This window comes from Zonotrichia albicollis, chromosome 3 (genome assembly GCF_047830755.1).
Source record: "Zonotrichia albicollis isolate bZonAlb1 chromosome 3, bZonAlb1.hap1, whole genome shotgun sequence".
NCBI classification, from domain to species: Eukaryota; Metazoa; Chordata; class Aves; order Passeriformes; family Passerellidae; genus Zonotrichia; species Zonotrichia albicollis.
This window is the reverse complement of record NC_133821.1, coordinates 71258189-71281892: the sequence shown is the minus strand read 5'-3', so window position 1 is coordinate 71281892 and position 23704 is coordinate 71258189. Positions and strand designations below refer to the sequence as shown.

The 23704-nt window shown below is 38.7% G+C and overlaps 1 protein-coding gene across 3 annotated transcripts in view; it reads left to right on the top strand.

Annotated features, from left to right (window-relative positions):
• Window positions 1-16673, top strand: part of LAMA2 (laminin subunit alpha 2) — a 344097-nt gene extending 327424 nt beyond the window's left edge. For all 3 annotated transcript variants that reach the window (XM_074537835.1, XM_074537834.1, XM_074537833.1), the window contains 8 exons: window positions 257-470; window positions 4952-5064; window positions 6533-6722; window positions 9136-9291; window positions 12597-12750; window positions 13112-13242; window positions 13837-14059; window positions 16414-16673. In XM_074537835.1, the coding sequence (XP_074393936.1) occupies window positions 257-470; window positions 4952-5064; window positions 6533-6722; window positions 9136-9291; window positions 12597-12750; window positions 13112-13242; window positions 13837-14059; window positions 16414-16571 (1339 nt within the window). In that variant the 3' untranslated portion in view covers window positions 16572-16673. The remainder of the gene's footprint in view (window positions 1-256; window positions 471-4951; window positions 5065-6532; window positions 6723-9135; window positions 9292-12596; window positions 12751-13111; window positions 13243-13836; window positions 14060-16413) is intronic.
• Window positions 16674-23704: the final 7031 nt, after the last annotated feature.

Sequence of the window (23704 nt, the reverse complement as noted above, 5' to 3'; positions counted from 1 at the left end):
TAGGCCTGTCCAGTTTGCCAAAGAGGATGCCTGTCTCTCTGCACTGACTGTAGGAAGAAAAGCCAATGGTCACTATCACCTCTAGTTTAAGTGTCTTGCTTCTGTAGCTGTACCTACCTGTACAGGGCAGGATGAGTCCTGGCTTTTGTGTCCTGTGAAGTGAAGTTACACTGCAGCATATAGTTGTTCTTTATAAATGGGTGATATAAAGGCAGATAAAATAATAACAGACATTGCTCTTCTTGTGTGTTCTCAGCCCCATGGACTTTGCTCAGCCTGTGTCCTTTGAAAATGCGGATATTGGCCGATGTCCCACACTGGAACCAGAAGCTAGGCCAACTGAGGATGAAGATAAACCAATTCGTGCAACAGTTCTGGTCCAACCTGAACCAGACACTAATGGGGAGAGAGAAGGGCCAAGAATCCCCCCTGCTTCTCCTTCTCCAACACCATCTCTATCTACAGCACTTGTAAGTTTAAATCACTTCAGATAGAGTCTGAAAAGTTTCTTTTCCCAGGCAGAATTGAAAAGCTATTCATCAAGAATAATGAAACACTTTGCCAAAAAATTAGTGACAATTCAACATGATACACCATGTTGCAGGTCAGTAAAACCTGCAGATAAGGGAAAACTGGCTGATATCATTTGCTTGGATTATCACAACAGTAATTTAAAGAACTATATAGTTTTAGAAATATCTTTGGCTTGCATGCTTAGCCATAAACCCTTACACTTCAGGGTGTAAGCCAAGCAATATTTGTTTGGGGTTGGAAGGGAAATTTTCCCATGGGAAATCCATTTCACTATGATATTTCTTGTGCTGGTCTCTGATGCACATGATAGCAGTCGTGTCAATGATGGGGTGAAGAAAAAGATAAACCAGGAGGCCTATTCAATATGGCAATTCCTCCACTGCTATTTTATAACTTCAGTCAGGAGAATTACAAAATGAAACCCCAGTCACTGTTAAATTGAGCTCAACTGTTGTTACCAGAAATAAACAGTAAGGTAGTGACAAGCAGTCTTATACAGCAAAATTTAAGGAAGAAACTCCTTGTCTCACAAGTTTAGTAGTTTTATAAGCTGATGGAACATTTTACTGTTCACAAACATATGTTTACACATCTGAATATTAAAATGAATAATACGTACACCAGAAGATGTTTTTGAGGGGAAAATTATTTGTATTTTGTTAGACCTGAATACAACTGACAGGTTTATGCAAGCTATATATAGTTTAGTATGAGTGAGGTTTCAAAATGCTGTGAAAAGACTGCACATTCCCCTGTTAGGAACCTGTTTGCATTACTGGAATTTACACTTCAATATTAATGAGACGGTTTCGAGAAGAAGCTAAATTCTGTTTGAGATACATGACCACCTTTGTTGGCCAGTATATATGGCACAGCTTTATCTAGAAAGACTTATCAGGTATTACTGAAATCTCCACATCACATGCATGGAAATGGGAGCCTTTGGTTCAAGGTAGGCAAGCTCCATCTCAGTTATTCCCGTGTCCCCAGCCCCACAGTTACAGACTCCAGCCTCCCAATGCTCTGGGCAGCGGCTGTGACTCGTTCCCACAAGGTGGAGTAGTTGTAGCACCAGGGCTCCCATGCAGCTTCTCTGTTTGGAATTCTAAGAAAATTTGCAGTACAGTAAGACTATTATAGAAAGATAAGGAACCAGACAACAAGGTAGAAAGGATTATCCAGTTTAATGCTCGCTGTTGTGAAGGAATGCAGTTGTTCTTAGAAACAGATCTGTTGTCCTTAAAAACAAACCACAGAAGAGCATGAAAGAGTAAGTGCATACTTCCGAAGACTATAAACACTAACTTTTAAAATAGCAAAATGGAGAGGAATAGATCTACTCATTAATATCAGAAGCTAGTCCCATTCCAACTCGGTGAGTTTTGTATATCATGTGTCTAGAGCAGTGATAATTTAAAACAGGAATTCTAAATAAAACACCATTACTCCCCTTCTGCTTTGGAAATAATGAAACTGTTTTAGTATGCTAAAGACTTGAAACTATTTTAAATAAGGCAAGCTTTTGCATAGCTGTTACATTCATATTAGTGAGTTCTTCAAAGCATTTTTAAGGGGACAGTTGCAAAAAACTAACTACAGTCTGGTAATGAGATAACACTCATATAAGGTGGCACTCACAATACAGAATCTCAGTGCAGAAAGACTGCATATGGAAAATGTACAGCAGAAAAAAGTGTTTTCACGTAGGAGGATTGAATAACTTATATGCTCTATTTGAGTACTTTTAGGACCCTTTTTATCTACATGCACCCATCTGCATGTAAAAGGGGAGGGCAGTTGCATCGCAAATGAGGGAAAAACCTACCCTGTACTAAACACAAGACAAGATCCATAAGTAGGACAGTTGGGAAATACACCAGCCACCAGTCTGCTGCTGCTGCTGCTTTCTGTGAACACCAGAGTGCTCCTCAACACTGGGTAACTGCTGCTTCTGCCTCACGCTGTTCCCTGCTCCTCAGGGCTCGCTTGCTGCTGACACGAAGAGCGCCAGCCTCCCTTCTGCCTTTGACTCCATGACGGTACTGCCCACTTCTGACCCATGCATTTCTGCCCTCTGTTATTAACAGCATCCAGTGAACTGTGGGGACTGCTGCAGTGCTTTTTCTACTAATTGCTTTCTTTGTAATTACTAATATAGCAAATGAGAATATGGAGAATGTGTGACAGTCCACCAGTGGCCTTTTCTGATCTTCATTTCCACTGCCATACACACTGAGCTTCTTGACCTACCAATCAAGTCCCTGACATCTTACAAGACTGAAGTAAAGTGCAGCTCAAGAGTTCAGTCTCTCATGTAATGTGGGAGATTATTAAGCAGCCAGGACACATTAAGGCCATTACTCAAAAAGCATAGCTGAGATATTTTAATACAGGCTGGTGACCCGTGCTTAGGGCACAATCTGGTGAAAGCTGTAAAGCTGGCTGTCCTTAGATAAAACAAAAGCAGGCACAGGCTTGTGAATAAAATATGGACTTTTTAAAACATGCTCTACTGGTTTTGTTTTTCCTTTTGCTGACTTTTCATGATGAATGCTTACTATTATAAGTAGTTATTAGCAAACAATCACTGTATGCTATGATTCCAGCCACCATGGTGTGTTGGATACTCTCCCACACTCCTTGCCCTTTCTTACAGTCACCCTGCTGGAATGAAGAAAAACTGCAGTGTTTACTGGTGCTGGGGAGCAGCTTGTGTTAGGGTCAGACCCTTTACTAACATATACCAGCCTAGGATTAAATTTACTGTCAGAATATATCCTTTCACCATGTAAAAGTGTGCCAGAGAAAGGTGTGTGCATGTATTTTCCAATTCTTTCCAGTACCAGTTGTTATTCCCTATCTTTAAATTTTAGGTAATTTAAGGTATTATATGCATGGTATTGTCATTAGCTTAGTTGTTAGACTTCTAGATAAGCCTGTAAAGCTTAAAATAATTCAAAATTTTACCCTGAATTATGGTAATATGATTTATTTTTTCTTTTTGATGATCACTAGAAGACTGGTATTATACATTCATAACCCTGCTTGGTCCTGGTGAATTTTCCCTGTTTTTTCCCTCCATTGCATATTGATGTATCAATTGTTCTTGTCATAATGTATGGTGTTCTACTCTGTCATATTCAAACCAGAGCATTTATTATGCAAAACTGTATTTTAGAGGTGTTCTATACCGTTGTGAAGATCTTTGTGATGTGTGAAAGCAAAAAATATTACTGAAAAACTGAGTGAGAGAGGGAAATAAATTTCCTCCTTGCAGCTGAAATCTCAGGGCTAAAGTCACTCATGACATTTTCAAACTATTTCAGAGAAAGAACTCTGTCAGCAAGCCACTGCACCTTGTGCTTTGCAAGCCCCTGCTGAGTCAGGGCTCAAATAAGAGACTGTCACCAATCCAAAATGATAGTAGCCGCAGTGCTTAAAAACAGAGCTTGCAGCTATCAAAGTTTGTTTCTTTCCCAGCGGGATTGTCCAATATTTTGTTGAGTTAGATCCTATGAGTAGTTTCCTCACAAAACTCTCAGCGGGAGGCAAAAGCCAGACATGAGTAGAAGCTGGTGATTACCATGGTCTCACATTGCCCCAGACACTCCTATACAAGAGCTTTAGGTCCAGAGATTAAAAGACCTGGTGAAATTAAAACGAGAAAATTATAGTGGGCAGAAGATATTTTACCTTGCATTGTTGCACCACTTGAAGATTAACCGAAGTGGAATGACAGGGAGGGGTTTGTTTCTTTACAAGCTGGGTAATGTCTCTACATTAGACAGCTGGGGGATTTCAGCAGCTGAATAACTATCCATCAGTTATTCAGATTCCCTGATTGTTTGTGGGGGCCTTCCAACTGCACAGGGGAAAACAACAGCACATTAAGCAAAGAATACAGTTGTAAAACAATATAAAGACGTAAAATGAAGGACTCATTGACAGCTGCAGGATCTGAAACTACTTTTAACTCATTATTTTTTTTTAACTGGAATTTCAAGTTGACAACAAAGCATCCCTTTAAAACTTAAATCTTGTTTCATTTCTGTAAGAGAGCCATCCTACTGTGTAAAACTCAGTTATGTGAGCTAGGAGTACACTGAACTGCCTGGAAATCACTTAAGACTCTTGTAAAGGTCCACTGGTGAAAGCATGAAAGCAGCAATGTTCATATATTACTTTTATTTGCTTTTACAGCTATCTTAATGAGCTCTGCTTTTATACCAAGTTCCTGTCAGACTGGTTTATAACTTCAGCTGGTGTGATGAGACATCAGCCCACTGGAATATTGCAGGGCCAGTCTCTAGAGTAGGTACAGTAGTCTCAGTCCTGAGCAGCTGGGAGACTCCCAGCACATGCACAGCTGAGACACACACAAAATATGAAGTTTGCATGATTGCTGTGTATTTTGCAGGATTCCTGTGCTGCTGACACAGAACCAGCTATTTTAGAAGGGGGCAAGCAGTTTGGTCTTTCAAGGAATAGCCACATTGCAGTTGCATTTGATGACACCAAAGTGAAAAACAGGTATGTTGTTTGTTTCAGCAATGAGTTTTGATGGAATAGTGTCAAAATAAAACGCCCCTCCTAATTCTCTCAGAGGTATCTCCCAAAACTATGGACATAATCTGAAAAGACCACATGCCAAGACTAATGAATTTCATTAAGCAAACCTAAAAAAGCATTAAGGTATAAAATCTAGGGAATGAAATACCCACCTAAGTAGCTCTCACAGAAACAATTTACCTCTGTTTGTAAAGGTTTGGGCACACACAGATCCCAGACTGATTTCCTAAAAAACAGAGTAATGGAATCAGGTTGTGTAACTGACTTCAAAGATGGCTTTTTCAGAGGAAAGTTTTTTGTTCAGTAACTGTATAATTTCTTTTAATAAGGATTTTTTTTTCCTTTCCTCCAATAGTTAAGATCAATCTTGCACAGTAAAAAGGAACAATGATATTGCTATCCCGAAGTATAACACTATATACATATAGCCGTTGACATGCAAAGGAATTCCATGAACTGTTTATAAAAATGTAACTTTTTTACTTTTGTCAATGGATTTGCGAAGATAGATTTTGTTAGTTGTTTTTTTTTTTCTTTTGTTCTGCAGGCACATGGTCATTAACAAATGTGCCATGACACATCACTAAGCAATTTTGCTGCTTGTAGTTTCCAAATCCATTAGCCCCATGCTTATTTATCCCTATAAAGATGTTGTACCATATATGCTAATTTTAGAAAACTGGGAATGATCCTGGACTGATCATTTTCATGCAGTGATTTTTCATTTATATTATCAGCTGCTTTCAGGTACTGACTTTGCAGCTCAGTTTGAGCAAAGTTAGTGATGTGTTGCCAGTGCAACTTTAGCATTAGAAAATCTAAATCATTTCTTCACAGGTTCTTTGCTGTTGAGGAGGTTCTCAACATTACCATTCTGTCCAAGGGGTCATTAGGTTTGCTTAGACACAGCCTCATTTTCTCTTGGGAGAGATCAGAATAAGTGTTTTATATCCTCATTGTAAACTCTTCTGTCTGCATCTTTAAAAGTTTTGCAACCTGTCTTCAGGCAATACAACTCATTAGAAACTCAACATTGCCAGCTGTCACTACAGCTCTCTCCTCTTTGTGAGCATTATGTGTGTGGATGATGGATAACGCTGCTGGAATTTTACAAGTGCTGGGATTTTTTAGCTGCTACAGCTGCAGCTGAGAATTGCATCAGGAAATTCTATGCCAAGATTGTAGTTTTGTATCTCCATAGCAAAGGAGTTAATGAATGCTCACATATCAGGGATCAGATAGGTGTGAAATGTAATTTGCATAAAACCAGATTCTTTTCCTTGAATTCTAATGGCCAAGTAAAATTGGCCACTAGCAGTATAAAATTTTTTTAGAAAAGACACAAAAAGGTGAAGCAGATGAATTTGCTTAGAGCCTGACTCCAGGTATCTTTTCCATTTTTATCTTTTCCTGTTTGTTTGATTTCTAGGCTTACAATTGAATTTGAAGTCCGAACAACAGCTGATTCTGGCTTGCTGTTTTATATGGCCCGCATCAACCACGCTGATTTTGCTACAGTTCAGATAAAGAATGGTCTGCCTTACTTCAGTTATGATCTGGGGAGTGGGAACACCAGCACAATGATTTCCAACAAAATAAATGATGGCCAATGGCACCAGGTATAATAGTGTCTAATTCTAAATTATTCTTTGCAATGGTAAGAGTGAACTTTGTTTTGCCTTGAGATATTTGCAAAATGTAGTCCACACAAGCCAAACTTTACAGCTAGTACTTTCTGGGGAAAAAAGAAAATAATCTAGCAAAAAATTCTGTCAGATGCACTGGTACAGAGAAATTTATCCTTCAGGAAACACATATTTAAAATATGTGCCATGTAGTAAGGAGCTACAGAAAATGTTCCTTCTTGCTTAATAGGGCTCGTGTGAGTATCAGCTCATGATGATGGAATGCATCATTAAAACCAGTTTTTTCTACATTAATAATGTCATTGTTAAGGTAGATTGCTGAGAACAAAAGAAAAAAAAGAATAACATGTAAGTAAACCTTCCCTGGATTATTAATTCAGTAGGGAATAAATATGATATTCATGAATTTATTTGGCAGCGCCTTCTGTGACTTTATGAGGGAACATTATATGCAATGCCTGTGGCACTTGGATGCTAAGAGAAGGAACGATATCACAGCTATGAAATTTAATATTTACTGGGCCAAGGACAACAGACACACAGTATGTTCATTAGGTGACATGCTGGAAGGCACCATTCAAAACAGAGAAGCAAAGTATACATGTAACTGTGGGTTGAATTTATATGCCATATTTTACATTGAATTTTGTACAGATATTTAGAAATTCATCATCCACATCTCATCCCCAAATGACAAAAAAATCTCATTGCATTTTCTCTTACATTTTATTTGCCTCATCTCCACTCTGTTCTCCAGGAATTTTACTTTCACAAAATGAAAATAAAATTACTTTTACTTTTTACTTTCAGTCATGAACTTTTTGATAATAGCAACTCCTCCTAAACCAAGGTATTTCATAAAGGGAAAAAATGAAGTTGTAGTAATCATTTTTCTCTTTCATATAATGCCTGGAAGCGCTGGCAGCAGACCAAGGCCCCATTCTGCTACTCCCTCTGAAGATACAGAAGAGATGCCTTTGCTTCTTTAGCCATTTTCTCTTTATTCTAAGAGAACTAAGTGGAGCATATATTTCTTAATGGAAATCTGTGCTCTTTGGGCATACAGCTTGACACTTCACAAGAGAGGGCCCCTATTTGTAGGTCCTGTTTCTGTAGCAGAGAATGGAAACAAAGTCACAGTTCCCAAAAAGAAGAAAAAAAAAATTGAGAAGGAGGAAAGGCAACACTTTTATGAAAAGGCCACAGTCTTTGGGTCTGATAAAGCAGGGGCTTCTCCTGAAAATAATCCTTTAGTGACAGCCTTTTCTCCATTTGGAATGATTTAGGTTAAAAACATTTCCATCACTTGGTGCTGCTGCTACCCTGCTCTCTGTTTAGGTCCTCTGAGGGGATGTCTGTTCCCAGTTCCTGTCTCACCCACCTAATCCTCCTTCTGCACAAGGTGTAGTTATCCATCTCATATTTACAGTTGCCTGCAAACACCAAGTTCAGGCCCTCACCTTCAGGCCATCCTTTTCAGTGTTCAGTCATTCCCACTGCATGACAGATATGCTATGAAATTTAATGCTATGACAGATATGCTGCCACACTGGAGCAGAAACAGCCATGTTAAAGCAGAGTCAAAAAGTGCTGTTTGTCTCTCTTTGCTATTCTGGTGAGCCAACTACTACGCTGTTTAGGAATCTGCTAACATGCATGATGCATTTTGCATGTATTCATTTTTATGCAGAACCATTATTATACTGAGTTGTAGAGATTTCAATATAAAATTTTACACAGACATTGGCCTAGAATTTCCTCAGCTCTTCAGCAACTGCACTCCCTCCATGCAATTCACAGTCCAATTGTCTGAACAGAAGCCATAATACCAGCAGAACATAGTTGGCATTGTATTTACTCTAGCATGAACCATGATCTGAGGCATGTCCAAGCTAGTGGAATCATAAACTCAATATTTTCTGCAAACATGTGCTGCTATAAAGATTTGCAACCAGTGCCATAACATTCAGCATTTATTCTGAAGTACCTATCTACTCTCAGTACTTAAAATTGCTGTCTGATTCCAGGAAAAAAAGTACTGTGCTGTCCCTATCATAACATAACAATGAAGCATTTTAAAGGCATCTCAAGTCTTTTCAGTAATTCTAGTAAATCATTTTCATGATGCCTCCTGACCCAGATGCAAGTAAAACACAGTCAGATGTTGGACAAAACCTTGCTCAGGAGATTTGTTCTATAAATATTATCCATAGCTGCTGCTGTGCTACTTCTGTAACCCCTCTTACTACTTTCTTCTGTATTGTTATATATTTTGGATGGTAACTGTAGTTACAATCAGAAAGTGCTTGGTTGTAATTCCTGTAATTACAGGAATTGTAATTGGTTGTGATATCTGTAATTGTATCACATTTTTGTGTCTTTCTAGATAAAAGTAAGTCGAGTGAAGCAAGAAGGAAACCTCATAGTAGATGGTGTTTCTAATGGGACTGTGAGCCCCAAGAAGGCCGATATACTGGATGTTGTAGGAATGCTCTATGTGGGAGGATTGCCCATTAACTACACAACCAGGAGAATTGGTCCGGTAAGCAAATTTGTTTAAGTTATCTCACATGCTTTAAGTGTGTCCTGATTGCTGCAAATGTCTTCCCAGTTTTGTTCTGTCTTGCTTTTCCCTCAGACTGCTCAAGGATATGGAGTAAATGGATCTTAGTGGAGGTGAACAACATTGTCAGTGGAATGATCTGACTCAGAATCCAATTAACACAGAAACAAACAAAAAAAAGAAATAGCAGAGTTCTTAGAGTTACTTACTGTTTTGGAAAAGCAGTAAAGAAAAAAAAAAAAAGAAAGCTCCATACACTTGCATCCACTTGGATCGCTGCATAGCTAGAGTATAGGTTCCTGAGTACCACTTGCCCTTTCTCTTGGCTGTAATTAATCTAGCAGCAAATGCTAAGAAACAGTGAAAGGATCTCCTACAAGGAACAGCAGAAGCCAAAATTACCCTGGACAAAGTACCCAGTATACTGCTGCTTACTCTAATAATCCCTTTTGTGTTGCTATTACTAAAAGAGGAGAGAGCCTGTTTTGAAGGAAGGCCATGCAAATTCTATTGTCCTCTTTCTGTTTCCAAATTAAATGTGCATATATAAATTTATCACTGTTTTAGTTCAAATGCCCAGCTTCCATGCTAACATGGAAGATGACAGAGCGCCCAGAGAAGTAAATATAATTTTGTCCTAATTTTTTTAGAATTAACTGGGAACACTGTATTCTGTCACCCAGACCATTTACTGCATCTGTCTGCACGACTCCATGCCAGTCGTCTCACTGATGCCCTTCCAACCTCCCAAGATACACCAGTATCAGAATGGGAGAAAAATCTCTTCCATGCTTTCTTTTGCTCTCTGTGAAGATGGGTCTTTCAAAGCACAAGCCAGAATCTGAATTAATTTAATTACTGTAAAGAACAAATTTGGCATCTGGCATGGCACAATTCAGACACACAAAAATGGAATGTCAGCAGGAGCTATGTCTGGATTTATCCTTGGTAGGTACAGAGAATCCATGAAGAGCAGGCAAAGTGCAAAACTGGTAAGGAAACAAAACAGTCTCCCAAAGAAGCTGCACATAAGTAAATACCATTATACCAAGATGTTTAGGGAATGGAAAACACCATTTTCCAATGTCCAATACCATTATGGACAGTTCCCTTCTTTCAGTGGACAAAATAAATACAGAATAGGAACTCCTAGATCCTTCTTAAGTCCATGTATTGACTCATGAATAGGGAATGAAGGGGATGAGTAACTACTCTACATATTATAGTTGTATTCCATAAAGACATGTAAGATCATGTTTTTTAGTAAATAATTGATTGTGCCGAGAGCCCAAATTGAGGCAAATCTAAATCATTAGGATTTACCAAGCCAGATCTGAGGCACTGAAAACCAAAAGCAATTCTTTACCCACAACATAGAATTCCTAGCAATATCAATTTATGGTCTTTGAAATATATCTGCAATTTACAGATACTAATCTAAGGAGAAAAATCACACTGTCTCCTTACCTGGTGCTGTTTGCCAGAGGTAATGGAGGGAACCCATGCAGATAAATGGTTCAGTCTGGCAAAAACAATCATGTTAGGTCCTGACAGTCTTGTTTTATTTGAAGTCACAGCTTCATTTAAATCCCACTGCTTTGGGATTTAAATGAAGCTATGACTTCAAATGTGTAAAAACCATGCTTGCCTTCCAGTCATGCTCAGTAAAATACACTGCAGTGTGTAAGACTGTTGTGTTGCAGCTTCATGTAGAGGCTCTGAGGCAAACCAAGTTGAAAGGATGTGTTAGCTTAGTCAGGGCTTGCTTCTGTACACACATTAGTCCTTTTAGACAGTAATCTATTATGTAACCATGGTGGGTTGGCTTCCTTTTCAGTGTAGAAGACTAATACCCATCTGTGGAGCTTCAGCAGATGTCATATTTTGAGCACTCAAAACTCTGCTTTCAGCAAAAGAGGTCCTATGACTGTTCCCACACTAAAGTATAACCAGATTTGCTTTTCCATAGGGAAGACAAAATTGTAAAGTTAGAGAATGTTATCAAATCATCTACAAATCTTGCATTTCTGTGATTTATTCTTGCAGAAAAAGTTTGTTTTGTTTTCTGGCATTTCTCTTTTCTGATAACAAGATTTTTTGATCTGGAGATGACTTACTTAGAAATTACAAAAAGGAGACTGCTTATGAAAAATCTGACAGAAAGCATTGTTCAGCTCAGAACTGAATTTATTCACTGGTGTTGCTAAAGTTCTCATGAAAATATTGTACAGGTGTATTTAGCTGTAATAAGCTGTACAATTTCACAGTACATACAGCTTTGATTTACAAGAAAATAAATTCTTGGAAATTCTTTCCAATTACAGGTCAGAATTTTGTTAGAGGGGGTAGTGGGCAGAGTCAAGACTTCTCTCTGCAGGTGTGCCTTTGTCCTTTTTGTATTTGTATGTATTTCTAGGCTGAATTTTATACACTGATGTTTATTTTCCTCCTTTCTACTGCACTGCTTATGAATATATCTTCTTTCTCTTCCTCCAAGGACATGAAGTATCATTTTCCTCTGTCTCACTGGTATCAAGGATAGATTTTCCTAACTCTTTAAGTCAAAGATCAAAGCCTCTGTCTGAATCTGAGAACCGAAATGCAGCTTATGCTGACCTTGGAGAGAAGGAGGGAGGGCGGGTTCTGGAGGAGATGCCAGTGGCTTTCAGAGGTCCTGCTGGGATGCCCTGCTCGCACCCAGAAAAACCCCTGTCCCAGGGAGATTGTGGGTAATCAAACCTCTGTTCTAAGTGTGCCCAGCACAGGAGCCAGGCTGGAGCTGCAGTTTGCTGCCCTGCACTGGTGCGTCCATGGACATGAGCACATTCCCTGCCTCACCTGCCTCTCTGGCCAGATGAGTGGCCCTCATCACTGCAGTCATCAGACTGTGTGCAGTCAATTATGTCAGCCTTCACACAGGGGCTTTGTTCATTTTAACAGGGATGTTACCTAGTCAATTAAAAAGGCAAAGTATAGGCCATTAAATTCCTGCATTGCTGATGTAATTTGCTATGTTTCATTATGTGGTGTATTATTTTATGTCCTTTCCAGTAAGCCAAATAGATGTGACTCAGATCACATCCCTGAAAAGTAGTGTAATTCATCTTCAGTATGATTAAGAATACATTCCAATTACAATCAGATATTAAGGATTAGCCATGTAAAATTCAAGTTTTATTCAGCTCCATAAATCCAGCAGAGAAGCAGAGAAAATGCACTCATTGATTGCATGCTTTAGGCTTGCTTCTCATAGTTTTACATTTTGTTTGAAATATTGACTGCAGGTCCTCCATAGCATTGATGGCTGCATCAGGAATTTTAAAATGACAGAATCACCTGTTGACCTGAATAATCCAACTTCCATCTTCAGTGTTGGAAAATGCTTTGTCACTGCACAGAAGGGAACGTACTTTGATGGAACAGGCTTTGCCAAAACAGGTAATGAACAACAATTCTGGTGATAGCCAAAGAACAGAGAAAGGGGAGCTTCTGCTTTCAAAAACTCCCAGTGTTATCTAACTCCTGTTGGCTGGAGGCAGAGTGAGACCAGGACTTCAAACTCTTGCTGATCATTTTTAGTTATCCTGCCTGAGGAGAAACAATGTGACTTCCTAGCAAAGTCTTGCACCAAGAACAATTCCATAAAAGTTATTTACAGGTTTCACATGAAATGGAGTGCATTAACAATGCCAAGTTAGTTGCTTTGCCTTACACTCAGCACAATTTGTGTGATGATTATTAGGAATAATGTATTAGATGCTTATATTCCTTTTATTGTGCTTCCCCTTTTCTCTCCAAGTTGGTGCATACAGGGTGGGAACAGATCTGCTCGTGGAATTTGAATTCCGTACAACACAAATGAATGGTGTTCTCCTAGGAGTCAGCAGCCAGAAAATGGATGGGCTTGGCATTGAATTAGTAGGCGGAAAAGTGAGTAGCAAAGCCATTTTGTTTCTTCAAACATCCCTTAGATAGCATTGGTAGTTTAAATGCAAGGTCACTATTCCAATCTCAAGATGTCTTAAACAATAACAGGGCTCTCTAAGGAGAGCCACACTTGCAGCTTTCCATACATCTAGAGGATTTTACACTTTTAAAAGATAGTTTAAAAGATTCTGTAATACTTGAGTCTCCTAAAACTACTATCAGGCCTTAAATTAGTGACTACATAAGAAGTTTTGATGAAAAGCTTTGTCATTAATAATGCTGGTTTCTCTTGGATATCTTTTGATTCACAGTCTGGAAAAGCAGTCATTATTCTGTCGCTTTAAAAATTTTCGAGGAGTGTAAAACACCCTAAAACTAAGACCAAAAAAAAAAGAGAAAATTACAACTTAGACAGCAATTTTGCATATTTCCACTTGTGTTAACTCAGTGATAGAACCCAGATCCCAGAGGGACAGCAATCCACATAGTCTTTGGTGTGTACAGTCAAACCATGTTGACTTTTAAAAAAACAAACAAACTAACAGAAACAACTGAACTGTTTTGAAAACTTGCTGATGCCCATGCTGTGCTTTTCAGGTGATGTTTCACGTTGACAATGGGGCAGGCCGCTTCTCTGCTGTCTATGAGCCTGATGCACCGGGCAGTTTGTGTGATGGGCAGTGGCACAAGGTCCTTGCAAACAAGATCAAACACCGCTTGGAGCTGACTGTGGATGGCAGACAGGTGGAGACTGACAGCCCAAACAGGGCCTCGACCTCGGCAGACACCAACGACCCTCTCTTTGTTGGGGGCTATCCTGGTGAGCATGCAACACACAAATTGTGTTTTACTTAGGCTCCAGTAATGCTGCCTTGGGAATGGCTTAAATGTAAGTAGGGCTAGTATGCAAAACTGATAAGACAGGTTGAGTTTGTATCAGTTGGCATGGATGCTCATTTCTGCATTCAGCTGCATTTCAGAACAAGAAATTCTGCAACAAGAGACTCTCACAGATACCCCTGCCCCATTTCAAATGTAGGCACTGTCACAGGGGATCAGGCAGATTTTCTGCCTTCTGCTGCTCACACACACACAGCCTTCCTCTAAAAACTTTCTGTTTAGCAATAGCATAATAGTTATGTTGCAGTAGTAAAAGCATTTGGAATTTTTAAATTTAACTTAGAAACAGCAAATTTTACCCAAAGAATGTGTATATGCCCTTGAGGGGGCAGGGTAGTGTATGTGTAAATCACCCTGTAAAACCTAAAGAACTGAGTAATAAGAACAAGAGCATGCACAGAGAGGTAAGAAGACTGTCTATTTCTAATTAATGCCTTTGCTTGTGGTCTGCTGGGTTTTAAAGGAAAAAACTCCATAATCTATTTCCTAATCAGTATTCTGGAAGCCCTCAAGAGAACTTGTTTTATGCAGAGGTAATTGAACAGTAGCGAGAATTGGGCTGAGGTCTGTAGCTGGCTTCATCTTCCACTAAGCTGATAATGAATGCTAGTATTCATCTCTTCATAGACAGTCAATAAATTCTCTAACAGCAGTTTACTTTCTGAAATTACAGTTAATATGTTTGCAAACTACCAGTTTTGTTGCATTTGTAATAAATATTCCCTCTAGCTCACAAACCAAAACAAAAAAGCAGTGCGTATGCTCCAGTGCGTACTGAGGTCAATGGCAAGACACCTCTGAGTTAGTTAATTCCTAAATTATTTTCTGGAAATTGGTTTTTCACTCATTCTAATGTTTGATACAGTGCATCTAAAAAGCCTACTCTCTCAAGCTTTGGAACATTTGAAAAATTGTCCTTGGTACTGACATATGAGAATTGAACTTGAGTCACAATGAGTATCAATAAAAGCCAACAACATTGTGCCAGAAGGCAAACAGCTTTGTGGCAGCCTTTTTATAACAAAACAAGATTCTAGCATAGGAGCCAGCACTGAAGAAACAGTGCAGATGGAGTTACTATCTCACTCTGGACTGCATGTCCAGAGGAGAGACACAAATCACAGTAACAGTGCTATCTGTACGAAACAAACCTACATTTACCTCATGTTGAGGGATTATTCATGAGTTCAGCCACATGGCAAGTTATAAAATTATTTAATAAACCTACTGCATGTGTAAACACTTCACTTTTCTTTTGCTGCTTAGTCTGGCTCATCCAGGATTTGTTTTAACATTCCCAATACCCAGACAGCCACATCACAAATTAGAAGCACAGTACCATGGGATTTTGTAAAATTAGTATTTGTATTATCCAGTCCCCTTGAAGCTGCATTAATAGAGCAAAACAGTTGTAAATCAGCTAGAATTAACTAATGGAGAATTTTCTATGTAGTGAAAATTTTCACCACCATAGTGTGGACAAGAATACAGATTTCTGGGTACCCATAAAAGCTAGCATTCATCTGCGGGTATTACTCTTCCCCATGCAAGGAGAGACAGATGGATTCAGCCATCTTATCCTCTGTGAAACAAAATAATGCTGTGGCCAGACAGTCTCTACAAGTGTAAAGTTACTTCTGCAACTCACTTGGAAGAACACTGAAAAACAAGTTGAGCCACAAATTTCAAGCAGTTGAGAGAAATATTTCCAGCTTCCCAATGAAACCACCCTCACTTCCATCCCCTCCTTCATTAGTGGAAACAACTCCTGGTTTTACTATCAACAAGGGGAAAAAAGAATACTTGAAAACTATCAAAACTAGTCTGTAAATGGCATCTGAAATCCATCCTGAGGAACTGGCTTCTTTGTGATGTTTGGACTGAGAATTGTATCCATTTTGGCATATTTTTCCCCTCTATTACTCTGTGGATAAACAGCTTAAGAAATTGAACATCTACAGACCATAACATGTGTATTGCACACCATTTATAGGTGGCAAGCTACATACATGGGTTACAATAGCAGTTTATATGGGTTCAGATCCTGCCACTTTCATAGTAGGATAGAAAAAGAAAAGAAGTCTGGATTGCTATCCAACATAAGCATTCATCACATTTGCTCATAATGTTTGTAATTTTTAAATAATGAATATATGCAGGAAGTAAAACATTTATATATTGCTGGGGGCATCTCTTCTCATGTAAGACACTCAAAGAACAAAACTAAGTATCAAGTCTAATATGATTCCTTTCTAATTTTTTTCCCTCCTTCAGATGGTGTGACCCAGTTTGGACTGACGACTAATATCCGTTTTAAAGGATGTATTCGATTTCTAAAGCTCACCAAGGGTACTGCAAAACCTCAAGAGATTAACTTTAGCAAAGCTTTGGAGCTGAAGGGTGTCCAGCCACTGTCATGCCCTGCAGACTGATGGTCACTCAGCCAGTATGGGTCTGTTTATATAAGCACCTCAGATTACAAAAAAAATAAATCTATATCTACATTGCATTAATAATAAAATGTCTTTGTGCAAGTATTTGAGTAGTGTTTGTGGTATATTCCAGTGGCTCTTTCAATGTATCTCCCAGGAATGCATGAACTATTCCCTTCCCCCATCTCCTTCATTAAGAGAGTAACACAGTAATTTTTATCTATCTCTTTCCTTATAGCTTGAAATGGAAATATTTCATCTTTCTTGTGATGAGTGAAACCATATGTTATGCAGGTTGTTCCTTTTCTATGGAACAGAGGATCACAAAATATCTCAAGTTTGAAGGGAAGCATAAGGATCACCAAGTCCAACTCTCTGAAATGTTCACTAAATGCTTTTGGTGAGGTAGATCACTAAACTTGTATTCCTTTACAAGTCGAAATACCATGCACTTGTGGGCACGCACAACCTCATCCTTCACAAGCATATTAACTTGCTTCAAAAAATTATGCTTTGGTCACACCAAGGAGCTTTTATTAAATCTTTCTGATCATAGTATTTCCCATGAAGTTTCACTGAGAAATTAAATGTGGTCTGCATGGCTGCTGTTATGCTACAGCTGTGGAACCAAGTGCAGGAAGGAAAATGTTGGTGCTTAATTTATTTGGGATTATTGATGAAAATATGCTGCACCTAAAATCCCTGCTATATCACTTGAACAGCATTGAATTTTAACAGAGGTTGCATTGTTTGGTGTTGGGACATAGGGTCTCTAATCGAGGGAGTAGAACTGGTTTCTATTACTTACCTTGAAATACAGTTTTAAATGATCCTTAAATAAAGTTTGACATTGCAGCTCTCTCCCACATGATACTGAAGTTACACATAGCAAAAAATCACAAACCAGTTTTCTGAAGGAAGATGAAATCTTGAAACTTGGAGCAGAATAGGGGTGAAGCAAGAACATTCCAGAGACTATTAGTGCAACACCTACTACTGCTCTCTGCTCTTATCTATTAATGAAATTCTTACCACAAAAGCAGGTTCCAAAGTTCGACTCTGCTGCTTCTGCCTGATGTTGTCAGTTTGTAAGAAATACTGAATGCAGAAGCCATTCCAAATCTTCCTTAAATAAAATTTATAATGCTATGTGGATAGCAGTTTAACTATAGATGGAGACGAGAAAGTTGCTTCCTAGATTCTCACTAAAATGCCAAATCCTAGTGATTTTCCTCATGCTTTGTATGTTTTAGAGGGCTGCAAAATCTGCACTGAAGTGTGGGTTATGGTTTCTGTGGATTGTTTCAAGTTGTTAAACTGTAGTTTTGCAAAGGTTGTGATTCAACCTGAGGATTCAGCTGTAGGAACGTAAAAAACCTTCATATGCAAAATAAAAAAAAACATAAAACCCCTGGCAGTAAGGTAGCACAACCATGCAATTAAATGAAAAAGGGAAAAAGGTTTTTAAAATTATTTTCCTCTGCCCACAAAGAGCCTTGAATACACATTTTCAGAAACTTTGACGTTACTAAAAGAAAGGCAGCTGCAAAATTTGTGCATAGGCTAGTTGCAAAATTTGTGCTTGCCAGTGAGCACTCCTGCAGAAGTGCTTTGTATTTTACAAAAGGCCTTTTTGGCATACAATGTTTCTTTAAACTTCCATGGGAGAAAAAAAGCACAATTTTTTACACTGGCAAAATGCATTAAAGGGATGGTAATAAATATGTATATTGGCACTCTAACGGGGAGTCTACATCAATCAGATACACCTGAAGAAAAAAACATCTAACTCCTGTGAAGTCTTGAAGTAATTGCCTTCAGCAAGTATTCTAGTTTTAGTTGCAACTGGCCTTTAGTGTTAAGGAACAGTTAATGGCTGCTCAGTGTTCAAAGTGCTAAGAATTAGTAAAGCATGCATTTGTCTCTGAAAAAGCCTAATTATTGGACATGTACTGTCTTCAACTTCTACATGGTTGTGCTTTTAACAAGCACACTGTAAAATATTCATGTGTTATTCTTTATGCCTCATGTATTTACCTATTCTCATGCCAATAATATTTCAGGGTAGTTTGAGCAGCTCAAGAAAAGCAGGCCATAATACTTCAAACACAGTTTAGTATTTCAAAAAGTCTTAAAAATATATGCAAAGGAAGCCCCAAGACAATGTTATTGTTATGGATGTCTCACAACACACAACAGCCAATTGTTGGCCCACTACACTACCCAGGCACATTTCCTAGCCTCTAGAGTCAATTCAACATGTTCAATTCTTTTTTAACCCAAACACGCTTGCAAATGTTTTGGAGCTGGTTTTGGGGTTTTTTTTTTTGAGGGCAGACTTGAAGACAGAAGGGAAATTTGAACAACTGAGCCTAGAGCTCCATGAGTTAAACCATGCCCAGCCTCAGAGGCAGGAAATTGCCACTGCCCTGCTCAGTGCTGCATCAGCAATGATCTCTCACATAAATATGTCTTTGCCTTCAAAACAATTACTGGAGTTTCTATATAAAAGAAGTGGAATGGGAAAAAGAAAAAGAGAGGCATTTATGTTCTTAGCTCTGTTGAATTATGTCTTTCTTGCGTGACCTTCCAGGAATGTGTGGGACACAGCAGAAACAATGAAACAATGCACGTTATTACATTTCTTGAACTTTCAAGTGGAAAAAAATCAACCATCTGCTGTCCTCTGCTAAAGGAAATACACTCAGTAGGCTGAAACAACAGCTACTTCAGCAAATAAGCTAAAAGGAAACAGAAAAACCTGACTAATTTGTTTTCATAGATCAGTGAGTGGATGCACCAAGTACTGTCAGTAAAGTTTCTGCCTTTGAAGATTCAGCAGAGCATCTGGGAATGATCCCAGCTCCCTGTTACTGCCTTTTGCCATATAAGAGATTAATAGATTGTCAGATTCCAGATAAAGATTAAGATTGCCTGAAGCCAGCAGGTTGTGAGCTTCAGAGCCACATGCACCTGCTGGAGATTATGCCACTGCTGATTGTGCTGGGAACAATGCAATACATTTCCAATCTAAAAGTGCAAACTTTTAATACATATTTACAAGCCACAAGTATTTAAAACCTTATTTTGATAGATATTTTGCATGCAGATGTTTTTACTGCCATTTTCCCCCCTCAGACTTTAAATACTCTGCTGCTAAACTTCCAAACAAAAAACTCACATCCAGGTGTTTTTAGATTGTTTTAAAATTGATCTTGTTGAGTGTTGCCACTTTTAGACATTTATGACAGACAGTTACTCTGAACAAGACAAATCCCTCATCATTTAGGCCAACTGCTACATTCAAAAAGGTTGTGTTTTCAATTTTAAATGCATGTAGTTCTCAAACTCTTTGCAAAGAATAATTTCCTTTTTCATTCTATTCAATCACACTTTCAGCTCTTTATGGAAGCTTCTAAAGAGAATATGTTTCTGGCTTAGTATTTTTCTTTAGAATGCACAAGAAAAAGTTAAAATGCCAAAAAACCCAAACCATTTCTCCCATCTCTCTTTTATCACAGCGACGACCAGGAATGTTTGTTCGAGGCCTTCCCTTGTTCAGCTTCTAGGCAGTCTGAGATACCCACTAAAAGGGTTTCTCAGTCCATGCAAGCAAAACTTTTCATTGGCTTGTTTCTGACCAACAAGAAAAGTGCACTCCATACCCTTCATAAGGACACATTCATTGAAGGACCACCAAAAGTTCGCAATCCCCACACACACACCAGTTTTTAAACTTTGAGAAGACCTTGCAGTTTTCAGGTAAGATTTTATGAAAGCAAATAAAACTGTTCTGAAAATATCCTCAATGGTTTTTTAACCTTTTTCTCTTCTTTTTATCATCTGCATTTCCTAATAACAAAAGTCTGCCAGTTCTTCAGTCAACCATCAAGTCTGAGAGCACAGACATGGGCTGAAGTTCTGCTGCAAATATGTAGAAAGGATTATCATTTTTACCATTTCATGTTTCATACCTGGACACAAAACCATAGAGAACTTTCTTGAAAATAATTTCTTAAATACACTGTTAATGTATCATGTCATGAAATTGAAACAAAATCCCAAATTATTCAGGTTATATATTTCTATTATGCTATTCTTCATGCTCAAGAGTACAAATAATTTCTTCAAAAAGTGCCAGATAATTCCAAATATGATCCATCTGTTTTAACTCAAAAAAAATTCCTTTCCTGTTCAAATTTAGTGGGCAACATAGCATAAAATGACAGCACTTCAGAAACTAAAATATCTAATTTAAAGAAAGAAAGAAAACTGTAGGGAAAAATCTCCAGCAGTCAGTGCTCTCATACATGATTAATGCTCCCACAGGAACAACATCATTCTTTAGCCCAAATCTAACACCCATCTCCCAGTTTTCACTTGACTATGGACTTGACTCTTCACTTATTTTGAAGAGAACTGCACAAAACTCTCCTAATCCTAGAGTCCCCTCTTTTTACCCCAGCTTTTTTTAAAAGTACATTTGAGTACAAAATTAAACTGATGCTTCCTGCCTGCCCAGCATTTATCTTATCACTCTGTAATGAGGACAATAATGAAAGTAGGTGTCTAGAATTTCAAAGACTATTTTTTGTGATATTCAGTATTACAAAAAATTCTGCAAGGCTGAATAATCTGCTGTGACATCCACCCTTTCAAACATAATTTATTTTGACAACTTTGGTTCTTCTAGTTGGCATGAGCAAGGAAGGATGACTGGCAGTTGAGGCCCTAGAGTAGCTACATTTCCTGTGGTTTTCTTCATTATGATTCTGCACTGTAATACAACATGAATTTGATTTAAACAGCCAAAGGCCTCACTCCTTCACTGAGTTCCATGTCAACAGAATAGCTCTCTGGGAGATGAAAAACTGCCCATCTCTCTGAATTGAGGGAATGAAGCACTTGGGGTGACGTGGACTCCTATGGCCCCAGAGGCAGAGGGTTGGGTGGAAAAAACCAGAGCCCTTTTCTCCACAACTTTGAATTATATGAAGTTAGAGTCATCTTAAGCACCGAAGTGTCTGGAGGCATAGACTGGCCTAAGACAGCAGAGAGTGATGCCCCTCCAGTTTGCATCAGTTCAGAACACTTGAATATCCAGGAAATATGCAAATATTACAGGTTATTCTAGTATTTCTTATTTAGCACCTGTTCAAGTAACAGCTCTATTTTATTTCTTATTTAAAGATTCTGGGTTTATGCTACATATGCTTAAGGGAAAGACATTGCTCCTCTTGTATTTTTTCTTGGCTTGTTCTATGTCTGTGTTGTGGACAATTATGTTGAGAGGGGAGTAAACCTTCAGCTGTAAAAAAATTTTGCTGCTTAGAAACAAATGATGTTGTGTCAAACTGTTACAGAGACACCTATCAGACTAGAGTTTCCACTTCAAATGACCAGAGGAAGCTACAGGCTGTCCTTCACTGTGTCTGCAAATGCCACCTCCAGAGCTCTTCTGGCCCACACTGCCCCAAAATCCAAATTATGACTGCAGCAGCTACAAACAAGCAGCAAACTTTGCTCACTGCAGAAGCTGCAGACAGGCCTGCTGCCACCCCAGGTGTTTTGTTTCACTTAATGTCACTGCTGAAACCTTTCTTCCCAATTAGACTTGGTAGCTCTGCTGCAATCCACTACAGCACCCAGCATTAGAGTTACTCTTGATTGAATACAGCAGAACTCCAGCTTAGGGAAAAACTTCTAGATGTAGGTAATATCAAACATTGCTAGCTACTTTCCTTTTCCAAAAAAAAAAAAAAAAAAAAAAAAAACAACCCAAAAAACTCCCACAAAGACCAAGAAAAATCCCCCAGCACCCAGACTCACTAACCCCAAGCTTCAAGTACAACCTCTTACATCTTTCACACAGAGCTGCAGCATTTAGAAAGTGAAAAATAAACCCTGCACGTTCATTCCCTTAAGCCCATTTCTTTCTGTTAATGGCTGCATTATTGCTACTATTCAGTCAATTTTGACAATCTGAACAAATTTCCCCATCTAGTAATAGAAGTTTAACAAAGGAGGTGAATTTGGCTTGAATAACTGATTAGATTGGTTGAGAATTCGCTGACAAGTAGGGCAAGTAGGGAAATCTAATAACTTCTGGACTGCTCTCAAAAAACCACAGCCTTGTGCAAAGTCTCAAGGTCAAAAGGGCCAGGGTGTTGTTAATACTCTATTGCATCTCCTCCAGGCCATGGACAGCTGGCCAGAAGAGTGAAATCCCCAGACAAAATGTACTTGCAACAGTGGGTTGCCCTAAATTATAAAACCCAGATTTCACTTGATGCTGCATCCATCTGGTGCACATTGAAGGAAAAGATTACAACGTGCAAAACACTGAAATCACATCTCCATACAAGAGTAGTATTCATGCAGCCAAAAGGACAGCAGCGAAATAACCAGGTCAGGAATGTCACTACAGCAGGTACACTACAGCACTACAGCAGATGTAATTCATCTGCAAGTCTGCACCAGTGCCAGATACAAAATAGCTCACTGTGGTTTTCCTCTGGCTTTTCTCATGTAAATGAAAGAATGTAAAAAAACCCAAAAAAGTTCTACTCATTGTGTCTGTATACTTTTGACAGTTTACTCTCCTGAAGATTACAGCTATTCAACAAGTAGTTAATGGTTATAGGTCTAGGTAGGTTTTCAACAGTTTCTAAATTACCGTGGGCCAGAAAATTCAAGGTTGCTTCCTGTGTTCTTGAGTTGCTTATTGGCCACCCTACAAAGGGGAAACAGAGAGGGGGAAAAAACCCCTATATCCAGACATTACACTTGAAAATAAAAGTAAAGACAGCAGTGTTGCTTCCTCGTTTAGTTAAAGAAGGATTAAGCAGTCATCACTGATGAAAATCCAACATATCGACATTAAACCTGACAAGTAAGGTTCAAAGCAATACTGCAACCTTGATGTTCATCCATACCCTAGCTCTCAGGCCAAGTTTGTGAGGAGCTAATGCATTCAGTGCAAGACTAAGGCAAGCCTGGCCACCATGCACAAGCACACCGTGTACACATTGTCCATAAGGTATCTGTTATTTTAAGCCTCCAAGCAGTTTTATAAACTGAACTGCAGCAGGAGTGTGCTTTCAAACACCAGCTGGCAGTGGCATGTTGGGTTG